Here is a 19,253-nt window from a genome sequence, read left to right on the forward strand (position 1 = left end):
AAACCTTTGAAATTATCAAAATGGCGCCAAATCTTGTGCAATACCAGCCACCCACCAAGCCAGGGTTCACTGGACGCGTTGCCACTGTGTCTCCTGCGCTCATTGGCTTCCGCCAGCGAGGTCGCTCTCCTAACTCGCACTGTGATTGGTCACACGGCACGTCGATCATAATTTTGGCCTCGGCAGGAGAAGAGGAAGAGAGCGACGCCCTTGTTCCCGCCCATGCCACATTCCTACTCCCCCCTCCCCCAGGCGTACAAGTTCGTCACTCCGTGCCGGGGGGAGAAGGGGGGCGGAGCACCAAGGTCTGTCATTGGTTGATTGCTCCTGTCAGCTACACGCCTCTTCCCGCCCACCGTGACACCCCATTGGGCGGGTGGAGCCGCCCCTCGGCGGGAGTGGCTAGGCGGGCTGTCGATCTCCGCCTGTGGCCACGCCTGCTTCGTCTCCGCCGCGCGGCAGGCACTGGCAGGTTTACGTTGCTCTCGTCAGCCGCGTTTAGTGTGCAGTGCTTGCGCCCCGAGACAACATGAGTGGTAAGTAACGGCCAGCGGCGCCCGGGGACTGTGCAGGCGAGCAGAGGAGTGGGAGGGGCGGTGTGGGGACTGGCGGGGTCAGCGCCGGGGAGTGGAGTGCGGTGGAGGTCGGTGTTACCGGAGGAGGCAGGGGGCTGTGCGGCCTGTGATATCCGCCCTCACCCCGCCGTCCCCGCACTACCTCGCCCCTTTTTCCTGCCCCGCACTCGGAGGTGGTGGCGAGGTTCACTCCCGCCCGTCTCTCCACCTCTCCCGCCCTTTTCGCTGTCCGCCCGGGTGGGTGGGGTAAAAATGTAGAGTGGCGACCCCGCGCTCCGGCTGTGCCCGCTGCGGCCATGCCCGCACGCGTCCCCCGGGTGCCGGCCTCTCCCTCTGGGCCCGTGTCCCGGAAGTGGCGGCCTACCCGCCATGTTGGATTGTGTGATCACTGTGATAACGAGGCCGCTTCTCTGACCCGCAGATCAGGAGCCCAGCACCGAGGACATCGCCGCCGGGAAGTCAGAGAACCGGGCGGGAGGAGGCGGCAGCGGCTTCGCCCAGAAGGGGCAGGTATGTGCGCCCACCCAGACGGCGGCCCTTCCCCCCAAACCCCCCCTAGCACACTCACGGCGGGGAGGACCAGCCTCTGCCCTGTAGCCCGGTTGCCAGCCCACCCACCCGTGTCTGACTGCCCACTGGGGGCTGGCTCCGGAGACCCGTCCTCCAGCCCGGTCCCTCCTGCTCTGGATCCTCTTCACACGCTGGTTTGTTTACATGTGGGCACAATTGGATGGGGAGGGCTTTCCCAGAGAGGGTTAACTGTATTGGCAGCGGTTGGGTCACTGTGGGGGCGAGCGAGCATGGCCGAGATCCACCAGGGCTTCCTATAGTAATGTGGTGCCGTGCAGACATTGTCCTAGGAAGGAAGACTAAGAGGCGCAGCAGCTACCGGCGGCTGATATATGGACTTGTGGGGTCACGTGACCAGTCAGTCCTGTCCAAATTACTAGAAGCCGAAAATGTGTGCACACCAAATAGAACCAGCGATGCGCCTTATTGCATATATTAAACAGTGTTAAAGCAGCAAACTGTTTAAAAACACTTAAAATTGTATATACAAGAGAGATGTGGGAGTACACCAGAAATATGGTGACCAGAAGATGAGACACATAGAAAGCAAACAAGTAAGAATATTATTGGGGTAGGTTAGAGGTACCTGTGCTGACGAGGCCCAACACGTGTCTCAAATGTTTTTAAACAGTTTGTGTTGCCTTTAATATATTCGGTTACATTTATTAACCTCTAGATTGAGAGCGCACATATTTTTCTTGTACTGATTTGATCAGGTTTTGCAGGGTGTGTGTATCATGCTGCCCCCGCTTTCTCTTCCTCCTGTGCAGTTAGTTCTAACATTGTAGATCGGGGATTTCAAGCACAAATACACGGGGACAAGATTAGAAGCGCTTGCAAACTGTGACATTTATCAATACAAAAGGTCTACAATTGAGAGTTCTTCGTTATCAAATATAACGATTAACTTTTTTATATGGAAAGAAACTTAGAGGTTGTCCCACGCACAAAGTATGTTTTCATTAAAGGGGATCTGTCACCCGATTTTAGCCCTATCAGCTGCCGGTACCGTCATCAGGGGCTTGTCTACAGCATTCTGTAATGCTGTAGATAAGCCCCAGATGTAACCTGAAAGAGAAGGAAAAAAAGTTAGATTATACTCACCCCGGCGTTCGGTCCGGTCTGATGGGTGTCACCGTCCCGTCTGGCGCCTCCCACCTTCATACGATGATGTCGTTCCCTTGCTTCTCCCTTGGCTCCGGTGCACTCATACTTTATCTGCCCTATTGAGGGCAGAGCAGACAACTGCGGTGCGTAGGCGCCGGACCTCTCTGACCTTTCCCGTCACCTGTGCACTGCAGTACTTTACTCTGCCCTCAACAGGGCAGATAAAGTACGCGTGCGCAGGAGCTGAGGGAGAATCAAGGAGGAGGACGTCATCATCGTATGAAGGTGGGAGGCGCCGGACCGCGACACCCACCACACCCGACCCCACCCCCCGGAATCAGAATGCTGCAGATAAGTCCCTGATGGCGGTGGCCGCAGCTTATGGGGCAAAAACGAGATGAGATTCCCTTTAATGGATCTAAGAATAAAATTTTGGAATTTAATGTTATGTAAGAGCTCTAAAAAGCATACGGCCCAATTTAAATATGTAATAAAGGATACAAAAATCCTTGAATACAGAGAGTATGACAAATGCGGCCACAGTGAATTCCACCACAATTCCCTCCACACCCATGATATGATGTCCCTACTGTACCCCCCTACAAAGAATGGTGACACAATCACAGCATGAGTTGCAAACTGTAATCCCCACAGCCCTCCATACCGTATAATGGGCGACACAGTCCTCCAGACAGTATAACAGGGCCCTGTTTTGCCTTCCATACAGTATAATAGGCCCCACATAAAAAAAAAATATACTTGCCTCTGCTCTTCATGTTTTTTGCAGACCTTCTGCACATCTCAGTGCAGTTGGTGCGTTGTAATCACATCAGGCGCAAAGTAATGGGAGAGAAAGCGTCTGCTCCTCAATCATTGCTTTCAATTGTATCTGCATCTAAGATGCTGTTTATAGTTGAAAGTGTAACTGTGGGTGAAAGTGCAATGCCGAGCAGGGGATGTAAATCTACTCAGGGGACCAGTCCAACATTGGGGAAAATATACTCGCCCATGGGGCCGGTGTTTGACGTATGTCCTATATAGAACATCCAGATGATGTTCCCTATAAGCCCTGCAGTGTCTCATGATTTGCCTATAGAAAGGAATATCCACTGCATTTTCAAAGTCTATTCAAGATACTTTGATTGGTAGACATCAAAAAAGCATGAACCAGTTGAAAACAGATTAGCAACAAAATAGGGAAAACGTTTCGACCCGCCCCGGAGTCTTTATCACAAGGTCGCAGTACATCTGAATCATTGAAATACGGCATATGAAAGTATGAGCTTGTTATATAGGGATAACGTGGAAGAATCTGTCTGGAGAAAAGAGATTAACGCTGGGGCATATCTCCAAACATGTTGTGCATGCATTTTGCCTCATTCAAATAGGACATGTACATGAGACCTGTCAAGGAGCTGGTGACCCCATGTAAGCAGCGCTTCTTGCCTCCCATTAGTGAAGTGAGGCGTACGTGCTAACTCTCTAGAATGTGTGATTTACCTTAGCTTAAAGCGCCACTCGACCCTAGCACCAATATGAGGATATCCATGGGTGGTTGCCTTGGTGGCCTCTTGTTTTCCCCCCGCTGTGTCCTGTCCTCATTGGCGGTCTGTTCTTCTTGCTTCCATGATAACTGCCTCAGTTGCAGGTGGAGCAACTTTCTCCTCCTATAGGATGGGAATGCCAGGGGAGGTGCGGTTTAGACTTATTACTGTTCTCCCCATGCCACTGGTGGGGCCATCTTGGAGACAGGGAGAAATGAGTCCACATGTTTGCTGAGATGTATTCATGATCAGCAGGTATTGCGCACTTGTCCTTTTTCTTTTGAACAAAGCACATGCTCGATACCTGATGCTGCAGGAGTGAGATGCCCTGAATGGCACCAGAAACCCATTTAATGGGTATTGGGGGTCGACAATGAAATGGATGCATTATTTATTGTAGAGTTCCGTTTTGAAGGGGAAGTTTGACCCCCAAGGTGAACGTCAGATTAGGAGCACAATTCTGAACACTCGCATATGTAAGCTGACAGATGTTGGTGTAATATTTCCACATCTGCTGTGTGGAGATGGACTTGACCCCTTTTAGGCTACGTTCCTACGTAGCGGAACTCTAGCGGAAATTACCGTGAGGATTCCATTCCGTGGGAAAATCGTATTTTAAATTCCCGCGATTTTCCCGTGGAAGAACTAGCGTTTTCCAAGCGTAATTAGCTAGCAGAATGCTAGCGTTTTCCAAGCGATCTGTAGCATCACTTGGAGAACTGATTGACAGGTTGGTCACACTCGTCAAACAGTGTTTGACGAGTGTGACCAACTTTTTATTACTGATGCTGCCTATGCAGCGTGAGTAGAAAAAGCTAGGATGTAAAAAATAATTAAAAATAAAAAATATTGTTATTCTTACCTTCCGGCGTCTTGCGCAGCCTTCCCGCCTCTCTCCACGCTCCCGCTCCCAGTAATCCTTTGCGAGAATGACCGCGATAATGTCTGTTCTCGTGGGATCGTGACGTCATCGTGAGTGACCGCGAGACATCGGAGTGCGACGTCATCGTGAATGACCGCGAGACGTCGCGATCCCGTGAGAACGGACGCCATCGCGGTCATTCTCGCAAAGGATTGCTGGGAGCGTGGAGAGAGGCGGGAAGGCTGCGCGGGACGCTGGAAGGTAAGAATAACAATATTTTTTATTTTAAATTCTATTTTTTACAGGGATATGGTGCCCGGAGAACAGTGTCCTTTCCTCCGGACTGTGGGTACCATCCGCAAATGTTCTGCTTATTTTTCGCATGTGGCTAAATTAAAGAGTATGCTGCGTTTAACACAAAGCGATTCCGCCATGGAAAAAACGCAGCATTACCACAGCATTGCGGAATCCCATAGGAATGCATGGGATGCTTATTTTTCGCGGCAAAATCGTGCGTTTAAAATAGCTGCGAAAAAACGCTACGTGTGAACTCAGCCTTAAAAGGGTTTTCTGGTCTTGGAAGAGAAATCTGCAGTCTCTGTATGTAACTGCAGACTACCAAATTGCGACCATGTGCAATGCACACACTCATAATTTCCCTTTATTCCTGGTATGGGGTGAGCTGTCACGTGACCTCATGTATATGTGATTTAGGCTGGTTTCACATTAGCGCTTTTTAAGCGCACGCACGGCCGGGGGTAGCTCCGCCCCCGAGCCGGCTCTCTGCCCGGCGTGCCCGCCCCTTGCTTGTAGCGCCGCCTCCTAGCGGACAGCGGCGCCTGCGATCGGCGCACCCTATCTTTAGCATAGGGTGCGCAGGCCGTGCGCTAGTTGTGCTTTGACCTGCGCTGCGCACTTTTGACGTGCGCCGTGCGCGCCAAAATCGAACTTTTCGGATTTTGGCGCGCACAGCGCACCATCAAAAGTGCGCAGCGCAGGTCAAAGCGCAACTAGCGCACGGCCTGCGCACGATCTGCGCACCCTATGCTAAAGACAGGGTGCGCCGATCGCAGGCGCCGCTGTCCGCTAGGAGGCGGCGCTACAAGCAAGGGGCGGGCACGCCGGGCAGAGAGCCGGCTCGGGGGCGGAGCTACCCCCGGCCGTGCGTGCGCTTAAAAAGCGCTAATGTGAAACCAGCCTTACTTATTTGAGGTCACGTGGCAACAAGCCTCATTCAGCTTTTCTCTGTAGAAGAGAATTGAGGGAAGCACACACGTCAAATGGGCACGTGCATAGAAATATGCAAGTCACATACATGGGGTCATGTGATTGCCCACCTATATTGGTAACACTGGAATTGTGACAGTGCGCATTGCACATGATCAAGATTCTGCAGTCACATAGTGACTGCAAACTTTTCTCCTAATCCTGGACAGTCCTTTCTCATCCTGGAAAGTGACCCTCTCACTCGAATGGTTGTGTATCAACTGCAGCTGGCTGTCCACCTGAATGGGGTCAGCTACTGTTAACATCTAATCAAGCACAGCGCCCCCTTTACACCCGAACTGACCTCTGAGACCGTCAATATTAGGCCATGTGCACACGATGCAGATATCCAGCGGATCCGCAGCGGATTTTACAGCGCAGAAACACTGCATATCCGCATTGTGATGTACAATAGCATGTAAGTCAATAGAAAAAAAAAAACTCTGTGCAGACGCTGCAGATTTTTCCGCGCGATTTTCTTGTGGTTCAAAATATGCAGCATGTCACTTCTTTTGTACGGTTTTCCACCTGCTCCATTCTCCAAATCCGCAGGGGAAAACCGGAAGAAATCCGCAGGAAAAATGCAGGTCATTTGACCTGCGGATTTCTTCAATTCTGCGTGGAAAAATCCGCAGGACCAAAAAGTATGTCTGCACTTAGCCTTAAAGTCATGGCATATTAACCCCTTACCTACAATTGACGTAATATTCCGTCCATGTGACCATGGACCTAATTACCATGGACGGAATATTACATCATCGCGATCAGCGGCGCCCACGTGGTGAGCGCCGCTGATCGCGGCCGAGTGTCAGCTAATTATCATAGCTGACACCCGCCACAATGTGTCAGGGGCGGTCATGGACCGCCCCCGACACGTTAACCCCTTGCACACCGCGATCGCGGTGTACCGGGGGTTAAAGGGAAGCATCGGCAGGGAGGGGGCTCCCTCCGTGCTTCCCTGAGCCCCCCACGGCAGCGCAATGTGCAGCGCTGCTGCGGGGGGCTCTTTCCCTACAGGCCCCCGGATCCAAGATGGCGACGGGGGCCTGCAGGGAGCTGACTTCCTCACTGCCTGCAAAGCGCAGGCATGAGGAAGTCTGCAGCAGTGCCTGTGACAGATCGCTGATCTGTCACAGTGATCTGTGATGTGACAGATCAGCGATCTGTCACAGGACAGTGATGTCCCACCTGGGACAAGGTAATAAAGTAAAAAAAAAAAAAAAAAAAAAGTGTTAAAAATAATTAAAAAAATCGCTAAATAAATCAGTAAAAAAAAAAAAATATTCCCCAATAAATCCATTTTTTTCAAAATAAAAAAAAACAAAAACAATAAAAGTACACATATTTGGTATCGCCGCGTCCGTAATGACCTGCCCTATAAAACTGTCCCATTAGTTAACCCCTTTAGCGAACCCCTTAAAAAATAAAAATAAAAAACGAAGCAAAAAATAATGATTTATTATCATACCACCGAACAAAAAGTGCAATAACGCGCGATCAAAAAGACGCATATAAATATGCATGGTACCGCTGAAAACATCATCTTGTCCCGCAAAAAACGATCCACCATACAGCATCATCCGCAAAAAAATAAAAAAGTTATAGCTCGCAGAATAAAGCGATACAAAAATAATTATTTTTTATATAAAATAGTTTTCATTGCAAAAAACCGACAAAACATAAAAAAAACGACCTAAATGAGGTATCGCTGTAACCGTACTGACCCGAAGAATAAAAACGCGTTATCAATTTTACCGCACGTGGAACGGTGTAAACGCACCCCCCAAAAGAAATTCATGAAACGCTGGTTTTTGTTCATTCTGCGTCCCAAAAATCGGAATAAAAAGCGATCAAAAAATGTCACGTGCCCGAAAATGGTACCCATAAAAACGTCAACTCGTCCCGCAAAAAATAAGACCTCACATGACTCGGTGGGTCAAAATACGGAAAAATTATAGCTCTCAAAATGTGGTGATGCAAAAACTATTTTTACAATAAAAAGCGTCTTTTAGCGTGCGACAGCCGCCAAACATAAAAACCGCCATAAATCGTAAATCAAACCCCCCGTTATCACCCCCTTAGTTAGGGAAAAATAATAAAACTAAAAGAAAATGTATTTATTTCCATTTTCCCGCTAGGGTTAGGGCTAGGGCTCAGATTAGGGTTAGGGGTGTGTTGAGGTTCGGGTTGGAGTTATAATTGGGGGTTTCCACTGTTTGGGCACATCAGGTGCTCTCCAAAGGCAACATTATTATTATTATTATTATTATTATTATTATTTATTGTTATAGCGCCATTTATTCCATGGCGCTTTACATGTGAGGGGGGTATACATAAAAACAAGTACAATAATCTTAAACAATACAAGTCATAACTGGTACAGGAGGAGAGAGGACCCTGCCCGCGAGGGCTCACAATCTTCAAGGGATGGGTGATAATACAGTAGGCGAGGGTAGAGCTGGTCGTGCAGTGGTTTGGTCGATCGGTGGTTACTGCAGGTTATAGGCTTGTCGGAAGAGGTGGGTCTTCAGGCTCTTTTTGAAGGTTTCGATGGTAGGTGAGAGTCTGATATGTTGTGGTAGAGAGTTCCAGAGTAGGGGTGATGCGCGAGAGAAATCTTGTATGCGATTGTGGGAAGAGGAGATAAGAGGGGAGTAGAGAAGGAGATCTTGTGAGGATCGGAGGTTGCGTGCAGGAAAGTACCGGGAGACGAGGTCACAGATGTATGGAGGAGACAAGTTGTGGATGGCTTTGTATGTCATGGTTAGGGTTTTGTAATGGAGTCTCTGGGCAATTGGGAGCCAGTGAAGGGATTGACAGAGGGGAGAAGCTGGGGAATAGCGGGGGGACAGGTGGATTAGTCGGGCAGCAGAGTTTAGAATAGATTGGAGGGGTGCGAGAGTGTTTGAGGGGAGGCCGCAGAGCATGAGGTTGCAGTAGTCAAGGCGAGAGATGATGAGGGCATGGACTAGGGTTTTTGCAGATTCTTGGGTGAGGAATGAACGGATGCGTGAAATATTTTTGAGTTGAAGTCGGCAGGAAGTGGAAAGGGTTTGGATATGTGGTTTGAAGGAGAGATCAGCATCAAGGATTACTCATGGCGTCTGATCTCAATTCCAGCCAATTCTGCGTTGAAAAAGTCAAATGGTGCTCCTTCCCTTCCAAGCTCTGCCATGCGCCCAAACAGTGTTTTACCCCCACATGTAGGGTATCAGCCTACTCAGGACAAATTACAAAACAACTTTTGGGGTCCAATTTCTCCTGTTACCCTTAGGAAAATAAAAAATTGGGGGCAAAAATATAATTTTGCGGAAAAAAATGTTTTTTTTATTTTCACGCCCAGGCGTTATAAACTTCTGTGAAGCACTTGGGGGTTCAAAGTGCTCTCCACACATCTAGATAAGCTTCGTGGGGGGTCTAGTTTCCAAAATGGGGTCACTTGTGGGGAGTTTCAATAGTTTAGGTACATCAGGGGCTCTCCAAACGCATATGACACCCGCATACCAATCCATCAAAGTCTGCATTCCAAAACGTCACTACTTCCCTTCCGAGCCCCGACGTGTGCCCATACAGTAGTTTTCTCCCACATATGAGGTATCAGCGTACTCAGGACAAATTGGACAACAACTTTTGGGGTCCAATTTCTCCTGTTACCCTTGGGAAAATAAAAAAATGGGGACTAAAAGATGATGTTTGTTGAAAAAATACGATATTTTTATTTTCACGCCCGGTCGTTATAAACTTCTGTGAAGCACTGGGGGGTTCAAAGTGCTCACCACACATCTAGATAAGTTCATTAGGGGGTCTAGTTTCCAAAATGGGGTCACTTGTGGGGGGTTTCCACTGTTTAGGTACATCAGGGGCTCTCCAAACGCAACATGACACCCGCAGACCATTCCATCAAAGTCTGCATTCCAAAACGTCACTACTTCCCTTCCGAGCCCCGACGTGTGCCCATACAGTAGTTTTCTCCCACATATGAGGTATCAGCGTACTCAGGACAAATTGGACAACAACTTTTGGGGTCCAATTTCTCCTGTTACCCTTGGGAAAATAAAAAAATGGGGACTAAAAGATCATGTTTGTGGAAAAAATACGATTTTTTTATTTTCACGCCCGGACGTTATAAACTTCAGTGAAGCACTGGGGGGTTCAAAGTGCTCACCACACATCTAGATAAGTTCCTTGGGGGGTCTAGTTTCCAAAATGGTGTCATTTGTGGGGGGTTTCTACTGTTTTGGTACATTAGGGGCTTTCCTAACGCGACATGGTGTCCGATCTCAATTCCAGCCAAAAACGTCAAATGGCGCTGCTTCCCTTCCGAGCTCTGCCATACGCCCAAATAGTGGTTTACCCCCACATGTGGGGTATCAGCGTACTCAGGATAAATTGCACAATATCTTTTAGGGTCCTGTTACTTTTGGAAAAATAAGAATTGAGGGTGAAAAGATCATTTTTGTGGAAAAAATATGATTTTTTAATTGTACTGCTGTACGTTAAAAACTTCTGTGAAGCCCTTGGGGGTTCAAAGTTCTCACCACACATCTAGATAAGTTCCTTGGGGGGTCTAGATTCCAAAATGGTGTCATTTGTGGGGGGTTTCCACTGTTTTGGTACATCAGGGGTTTTCCAATCGCGACATGGTGTCCGATCTCGATTCTAGCCAAAAACGTCAAATGGCGCTGCTTCCCTTCCGAGCTCTGCTATGCGCCCAAATAGTCATTTACACCCACATATGGGGTATCGGCGTACTCAGGACAAATTGCACAATAACTTTTAGGGTCCTGTTACCCTTGGAAAAATAAAAATTGGGGGTGAAAAGATCATTTTTGTGGAAAAAATGATTTTTTAATTGTACCGCTGTACGTTATAAACTTCTGTGAAGCCCTTGTGGGTTCAAAGTTCTCACCACATATCTAGATAAGTTCCTTGGGGGGTCTAGTTTCCAAAATGGGGTCACTTGGGGGGGTTTCCACTGTTTAGGTACATCAGGGGGTCGCCAAACGTGACATGGCGTCCGATCTGAATTCCAGCCAATTTTGCATTGAAAAAGTCAAACGGCGCTCCTTCCATTCTGAGCTCTGCCATGCGCCGAAGCAGTGGTTCCCCCCCACATATCAGGTATCAGCGTACTCAGGACAAATTGCACAATAAGTCTTGCAGTCCAATTTCTCCTGTTACCCTTGGTAAAATAAAGAAAATTGAACCTGAAGTATTTTTTTTGTGAAAAAAAGTTAAATGTTCATTTTTTTTTTAATATTCAAAAAATTCCTGTGACGCACCTAAAGGGTTAATAAACTTCTTGAATGTGGTTTTAAGCACCTTAAGGGGTGCAGTTTTTAGAATGGTGTCACTTTTGGGTATTTTCTATCATATAGACCCCTCAAAGTGGCTTCAAATGTGAAGTGGTCCCTAAAAATAAAATGGTGTTGCAAAAATGAGAAATCGCTGGTCAATTTTTAACCCTTATAACTTCCTGACAAAAAAAAATTTTGGTTCCAAAACTGTGCTGATGTAAAGTAAACATGTGGGAAATGTTATGTATTAAGTTTTTTTGTGTGCCGTATCGCTGTGATTTAAGGGCATAAAAATTCAAAGTTGGAAAATTGCGAAATTTTCAAAATTTTCGCCAAATTTCCGTTTTTTTCACAAATAAACGCAAGTTATTTGAATGCAATTTTCCACTAACATGAAGTACAATATGTCACGAGAAAACAATGTCAGAATCACCGGGATCCATGAAAGCGTTCCAGAGTTATGACCTCATAAAGGTACAGTGGTCAGAATTGTAAAAATTGGCCCGGTAGTTAACGTGCAAACCACCCTTGGTAGTGAAGGGGTTAAAGCAATGTGCCATGACTTGGTTTACACCTTTAAACCCCTTAGTGACGGGGCCAATTTTTCTGACCAATGTCACTTTATGTGGTGATAACTCTGGAACGCTTCAACAAATCCCATTGATTTTGAGGGTTTTTTTGTTTGTTTTTTTTTGAGGCACATTATAATTTATGATAAATGGTAAATTTAGGTTATGTTTTTGTTTATACAAAATATCAAACTTGACAAGAATGTAAAAAAAAATTGCAATTTTCACACTTTGAATGATTATCCCTTTAATCCAGATGGTCATACCAAACAAAAATGTTAATAAATAACAATTCCCACATGCCTGCTTTACATCAGCACCATTTTTAAAGCGCTAATTTATTGTTAGCCTTTTAGGAGGTTTAAAAATGTAGCAGTACTTTTTCAAGGAAATATACAAAATTAATTTTTTTGAGGGACCTATCCTGGTTTAAAGTGACTTTGGAAGACCCCAAATGTGATACCACTTTAAAAACAGCACCCCCTGACATATTGAAAACTTCTGTCAGTTTATTAACCCTTCAGGTGATTTTCATCAATTAATGCAAAGTGGTATAGGAGGAATGAAAAAGTTTGTTTACCACCTAAATGTTGCTGACTTCTGAACCAACCGCTATAGCTGGGAGACTCTAAGGCCGCTATTTGGCCATGAACTTCTATGGCAAACATCAGGACCACACATTGATCTCGGGGTGTCAATTAGATTAAAGTGGAAGCCCCCACAATCTATTAACCATTTATTTGATGTAGTCACTCTTGACAGCAGCAACTAAGGCTAGTTTCACACTAGCGGTTTGGAGCGCAGCGACGGCCTGTGCACGGCCGCCGCTAAGCCCCGCCCCCGCCGGTAGCTCCGCCCACCGGCGCATGACGCTGCATGCGCCCTGTGTCCCCTATCTTTATCACAGGGGGCGCAGGCCGTGCGCAGTATGCGTTTGGCGGCGCATGTGTCCTTTTGCATACTGCGCACGGCCTGCGCCCCCTGTGATAAAGATAGGGGACGCAGGGCGCATGCAGCGTCATGCGCCGGGGGGCGGGGCTTAGCGGCGGCCGTGCGCAGGCCGTCGCTGCGCTCCAAAACGCTAGTGTGAAACTAGCCTAAGGGTGTAAACAGATATTGACAGTGACAACATTGATCCTTTGTGATACAGCAAGTTGTCGGCTATAGTGTACAGTTGACAGCTGCTGGATTGTCACCTGTATGGGGATGATATTATTATATCTCTGGTCAGTAAAAAGACGTATTGGCTGTCATTAAGGGATTAAAAGGTTTTTGCCCACCTTTATCGAGACTAGTTCCTTGATTAAACACCCCCCCCCCCCCCACAGAGATTAACATTTCTCCTTGAAGGCATACTCTTGATTTCATGTATAGTTTAGGCATTGTGCAGTCAGTTTTTGGGAAAACAATGACCATGCCGGTGATGTGTTTTGTGGCTTCTTGGTGTAATCATGGTTTCTTAGTTTAATCATCTTTGCCTTTATGACCTCTGTACATACTCGGTGTATTATTCACTGGTGAGTGATCGTCATACTGAGATGTAAATGCATGCACAAAACAGTGATCTGGCACATGTAGAGTTAACCCTCCGTCAGGGACAATATTCGCACTAACTCGTAATGGAACAATGTGCCTGTCAAGCGCAGGCTAGAAAAATGCCTACATAATCTATTTTTCACAATTTCAGTGATCTAAAAGTGATCAGAGACCTTTATAGGGATGTAATAAAAGAGACTACACATTATCAGGTGCAAAACAAACCCATTTACTCAACATAAAAGTAATGACTTTGATATACACAAATTTCAAAACTCATGAGAAGTACACTTTCATTTGTAAGAAAATCTGCCTTATATGAAATATCCACAAACCTTTCTCTATCCATTCATAAAACAAGCTAAATAAACAATAGTAATGACTAAAAACATTACATACCAACCTTATAAAGTGTGATGTGTTCTGGACCAATGAGCCTGAGAAGCCAGCACAGCTATATCTTCCTTCCTGAAGCTCTGCAGACCAACTGTGGTATCAGTCTCCTGGCTCTAGCTGCTGTGTGAAACCTATCTAGAGGGAGGGGGTTTCCTGAAAATCTGGTGAGAAGGGAGAAATGAAAGTAGAAGAGCTGCGTCTGTCAGATCCATTGTTCCTGACGGAGGGTTAAATAACACTGTAGACAACAATGCAATGATGGCACTGGTTGTACTTGCCAAGATAAATGCTCACCAGTACCATCACACATGTTATGTGCAAGGCTTGTGGGTACAAGAAAAATCATGAGATGACACCTGCCATCCCTACCTGTGCTCTGTGACTGGCAGCAATGCCCTTATTGGTGTGTACAGGGTAAGTGGGAAAGACTGCAAGTCTATCAAGATTTACTATTTTCCTTTTTTAATTCCCATAAACCTGCATATAAACGGTTACCCTGTCAGATGCTGTCACATTACTGCCCACTTCAGCTTTTTGTCTTAGCTGTCAGACAGAAAGTGCCTTTGTTGGTGCATAGAAGCAATGCAGAATGTTACAACTGAGATGGACTGCCTTGTCCTGTGTTCATTCTGTTGTCACTGTAGCTTCTTTAACCCCTTAACTACCTTTAACGGTGGTAGTTAACCCTTTCGCGCCTGAGCCTGTTTTTGCCTTAGTGACCAGGCCAATTTTTTCAATTCTGACCAGTGTCACTTTATGAGGCCATAACTCTAGAACGCTTCAACGGATCCTGCTGATTCTGACATTGTTTTCTCATGACATATTGTACTTCAGGATAGTGGTAAAATTTCTTAGATATGAACTGCGCTTATATGTTAAAAAAATCGAAATTTGGCAAAAATTTTGAAAATTTTGCAATTTTCAAACTTTTAATTTTTATGCCCTTAAATCAGAGAGTGATATCGCACAAAATAGTTAATAAATAACATTTCCCACATGTCTACTTTACATCTGCACAATTTTGGAAACATAATTTTTTTTTTTTTTAGGAAGTTATAAGGGTTAAAAGTTGACCAGCGATTTCTCATTTTTACAACAAAATTTACAACACCATTTTTTTTAGGGACCACCTCACATTTGAAGTGAGTTTGGGGGGTCAATATGACAGAAAATACCCAAAAGTGACACCATTCTAAAAACTGCACCTCTCAATGTACTCAAAACCACATTCAAGAAGTTTATTAACCCTTCAGGTGCTTCACATGAATGAATGGAATGTGGAAAGAAAAAATGAACATTTAACTTTTTTTCACAAACATTTTACTTCAGAACCATTTTTTTTATTTTCACAAGTGTAAAAACAGAAAATGAACCACAAAATTTTTGTGCAATTTCTCCCAAATACGCCGATACCCCGTATGTGGGGCTAAACCACTGTTTGAGCACACGGCAGAGCTCAGAAAGGAAGGAGTGCCGTTTGACTTTTTCAATGCAGAATTGGCTGGAATTGAGATAGGACGCCATGTCGCATTTGGAGAGCCCCTAATGTGCCTAAACAGTGGAAACCCCCACAAGTGACCCCATTTTGGAAACTAGACCCCTTAAAGAACTTATCTAGATGTGTCGTGAGCACTTTGAACCCCCAAGTGCTTCACAGAAGTTTATAACGTAGAGCCATGAAAATAAAAAATCATTTTTGTTCCACAAACATGATCTTTTAGCCCCCAATTTTTTATTTTCACAAGGGTAACAGGAGAAATTGGACCCCAAAAGTTGTTGTCCAATTTGTCCTGAGTACACTGGTACCCCATATGTGGAAGAAAACTACTGTTTGGGCACACGGTGGGGATCGGAAGGGAAGTAGTGACGTTTTGGAATGCAGACTTTGATGGAATGGTCTGCGGGTGTCATGTCGCATTTGCAGAGCCCCTGATGTGCCTAAACAGTGGAAATCCTCCACAAGTGACCCCTTTTTGGAAACTAGACCCCCCCCAAGGAACTTATCTAGATGTGTGGTGAGCACTTTGAACCCCCAAGTGTTTCACTAAAGTTTATAATGTAGAGCCGTGAAAATAAAAAAATCATTTTTTTTTTCCACAAAAATGATCTTTTAGCTCCCAATTTTTATTTTCACAAGGGTAACAGGAGAAATTGGACCCTAAGAGTTGTTGTCCAATTTGTCCTGAGTACGCTGGTACCCCACATGTGGGGGGGGACCACTGTTTGGGCACACGGTGGGGCACGGAAGGGAAGTAGTGACGTTCTGGAATGCAGACTTTGATGGAATGGTCTGCGGGCGTCATATTGCATTTACAGAGCCCCTGATGTACCTAAACAGTGGAAACCCCCAATTCGAATTCCAACCCTAGCCCTAACCCTGCCTGCTTTTTTTTTTCTTTACTTTTTTTTTTATTTTTTGTATTTTTGACTCATAGTAATGCCACTTCTCCTCTGATCTCACACTGGCAGATGATCAGAGGAGAAGCAGCGTTACTATGTGACAAGATCGCTGCCCGGCACATAGTAACGCCACTTCTCCTCTGATCTCACACTGACAGATGAGCAGAGGTGAAGCAGCGTTACTGTGTGACTAGATCGCTGCCTGACACAGCTGTGCCAGGCAGCGATCAGCTGTGCCAGGCAGCGATCTAGTCACACTGTAACGCTGCTTCACCTCTGCTCATCTGTCAGCATGAGCTCAGAGCAGAAGTCGCGTTATAATGAGGGAGATCGCCGGGAAACAAGCAGCTTTCCCAGCGAGCTCTCTCATTGGCTGCTGTGACGCGACGTCATCAGGACCTGAACCAATCAGGTCTCGATGACGTCGGGGGTCCCAGCATGCATTGTGCACCGGGATCCCCGCGTTATAAGGTATGAGGGGGTCCCGGGGGGCACAAAACCGCCGACAGTAGATAAACGTCGGCGCTGCACAAAGCCCAGCAAGCGCCAACGTTTATCTACTGTGGGCGGTCGCGAAGAGGTTAAAGGTACTTATTCCTCATCGCCGCTTTTTAATGGCACTGAGAAATAAGGATATATAGCCCCCAGCGTCGGGAAAATCTCCAAGGTCTCGGCTACAGGGGAGATGGCGAAGACCTTTGAACAGGATCAGGGCTGGTTTTTACAGTCCCCTGTCACATGAAGGCTGTTATTTGTTGAATAATGGCGATCTCACACACAAAGTCAGATTTTAAAATTAACTTCTCCATGATCTAGCACATCAGAGAAGAGAGGAAATTGGGTCCCCTGCATCGTTCTGGAAAAAAGCCCTCAGATCTGCTGACCTGTAACCGGCAATAATAGGAATTTTTCCTATTGGTTCCTTAGATCACTGTGTGATCTAAAAAGTAAATCAAATCCCCTTTGTCACCCCCCTTCCCCTTCAGTTAGGGAAAAAAAATTATATTTCCATTCTTTGGGGTTAGGGTTGGAGTTAGAACTAGGTTTTTTTGAAAAGTGAAATAAAAAAACAAACTGACAGCTAGTTTTAAGCACAAGTGCTAGCTACTTAAGTCTGCATCAGGTGCTCGGGTATGCATGGAGTATTGCGGAACACCCCCGCATGTGTTTTTAAGGCTATATGCACACGCTGAGGGTTGGTCTGCAGATTTTTCCGCGCAGATTTTGCAAAATCCGCGGGTCAAAAGACCTGCGGCTTAGCCTGTGGGTTTGCCCTGCGGTTTATCACCTCTACAATGGAGGAGATGGCAAACCGCAGCGGAATCCGCAGAAAAGAATAACATGTGAATTCTTTCTGCGGACTACAAACCGCAGCAAAAACCGCGCGGAAAATTCCGCACCGTTGGCACTGCTGTTTCCATAGGATATAATGGTACTGTACAGCGCTGCAAATTCTGCTGTGGATCTGCAGCAGAATCCGCACCGTGTGCACATAGCCTGAAGCCACAAAACGTGGGGCAGTGGCTTGAGCATGTCACTCAAGCACCTGGTGCACACTGGAGAAGCCAGCACTTGTGTTCAACACTAATGATATATTCAATATGATAACCTAATGTTATCAAATTCTGTCACACCTGTGGGTTCAAAATACACCTAACAGGTGTTGGCAATAACTAAATCACACTTTCAGCCAGTTGACATGGATTAAAGTTGACTCAACCTCTGTCCTGTGTCCTTGTGTATACCACATTGAGCATGGAGAAAAGAAAGAACACCAAAGAACTGTCTGAGGACTTGAGAAACCAAATTGTGAGGAAGCATGAGCAATCTCAAGGCTATAAGTCCATCTCCAAAGACCTGAATGTTCCTGTGTCTACCGTGCGCAGTGTCATCAAGAAGTTTAAAGCCCATGGCACTGTGGCTAACATCCCTAGATGTGGACGAAAAAGAAAAATTGACAAGAGATTTCAACGCAAGATTGTTCCGATGTTGGATAAAGAACCTCGACTAACATCCAAACAAGTTCAAGCTGCCCTGGAGTCCGAGGGTACAACAGTGTCAACCCGTACTATCCGTCGGCGTCTGAATGAAAAGGGACTGTATGGTAGGAGACCCAGGAAGACCCCACTTCTTACCCTGAGACATAAAAAAGCCAGGCTGGAGTTTGCCAAAACTTACCTGAAAAAGCCTAAAACGTTTTGTAAGAATGTTCTCTGGTCAGATGAGACAAAAGTAGAGCTTTTTGGGCAAAGGCATCAACATAGAGTTTACAGGAGAAAAAAAAAGAGGCATTCAAAGAAAAAAAATACGGTCCCTACAGTCAAACATGGCAGAGGTTCCCTGATGTTTTGGGGTTGCTTTGCTGCCTCTGGCACTGGACTGCTTGACCGTGTGCATGGCATTATGAAGTCTGAAGACTACCAACAAATTTTGCAGCATAATGTAGGGCCCAGTGTGAGAAAGCTGGGTCTCCCTCAGAGGTCATGGGTCTTCCAGCAGGACAATGACCCAAAACACACTACAAAAAGCACTAGAAAATGGTTTGAGAGAAAGCACTGGAGACTTCTAAGGTGGCCAGCAATGAGTCCAGATCCTGACCGCGTCATATCGCTGGTGAGTCGCTAGGTGTAACTGTACCCTATGAGAAGTGCCAAGATGGTGGCGACAGGGGCCTTTAGCAGGCCTCTGGCTCCCATAGTAACTCCCTGGCACCCCATGATTGAGTCACAGAATGCCGATGGGAGGTGATAGGCACGTGCAGCGTTGCACCTTCTATTTGAATATCCCTGTCAGACAGCAGCTTTTAAATGGGTGACGGCTGCTGCCGGAGATCATCACTGCTACTGCTGTTGGACAGATAGCGGTTGTGATAAATGGCCAATATCTGCTGCACGTGTGGGGGGAGCAGAGTTCCTGAAACTTTCACGATCAGCCCCCTCAGTTGCACATACCATATGTATCTGAAAATTGTGTTAAGGGTTGTTCTACTACTTATATATGTAATCAATTACCTATGTCCTTTGGATTGGTCATCAATATTAGACTGGTGTGGCTCCCAACAGCTGGCATCACCATGATCAGTTCTCAGTGTTGGTTGCAGCTGGATGTTATCAGATGCTGAGCTGAACAGC

General features: G+C 46.2%; 1 protein-coding gene across 1 annotated transcript in view; it reads left to right on the forward strand.

Moving 5' to 3' along the window:
- The first annotated feature begins 383 nt into the window (after window positions 1-383).
- Window positions 384-19,253, forward strand: part of SP1 (Sp1 transcription factor) — a 35,883-nt gene continuing 17,013 nt past the window's right edge. Inside the window, exons 1-2 of the mRNA XM_073546201.1 lie at window positions 384-536; window positions 997-1,085. Of these exons, the coding sequence (XP_073402302.1) occupies window positions 530-536; window positions 997-1,085 (96 nt within the window). The 5' untranslated portion in view covers window positions 384-529. The remainder of the gene's footprint in view (window positions 537-996; window positions 1,086-19,253) is intronic.

This window comes from Dendrobates tinctorius, unplaced genomic scaffold (genome assembly GCF_039654945.1).
Source record: "Dendrobates tinctorius isolate UK_male_01 unplaced genomic scaffold, ASM3965494v1 ptg000145l, whole genome shotgun sequence".
Taxonomy (NCBI): Eukaryota; Metazoa; Chordata; class Amphibia; order Anura; family Dendrobatidae; genus Dendrobates; species Dendrobates tinctorius.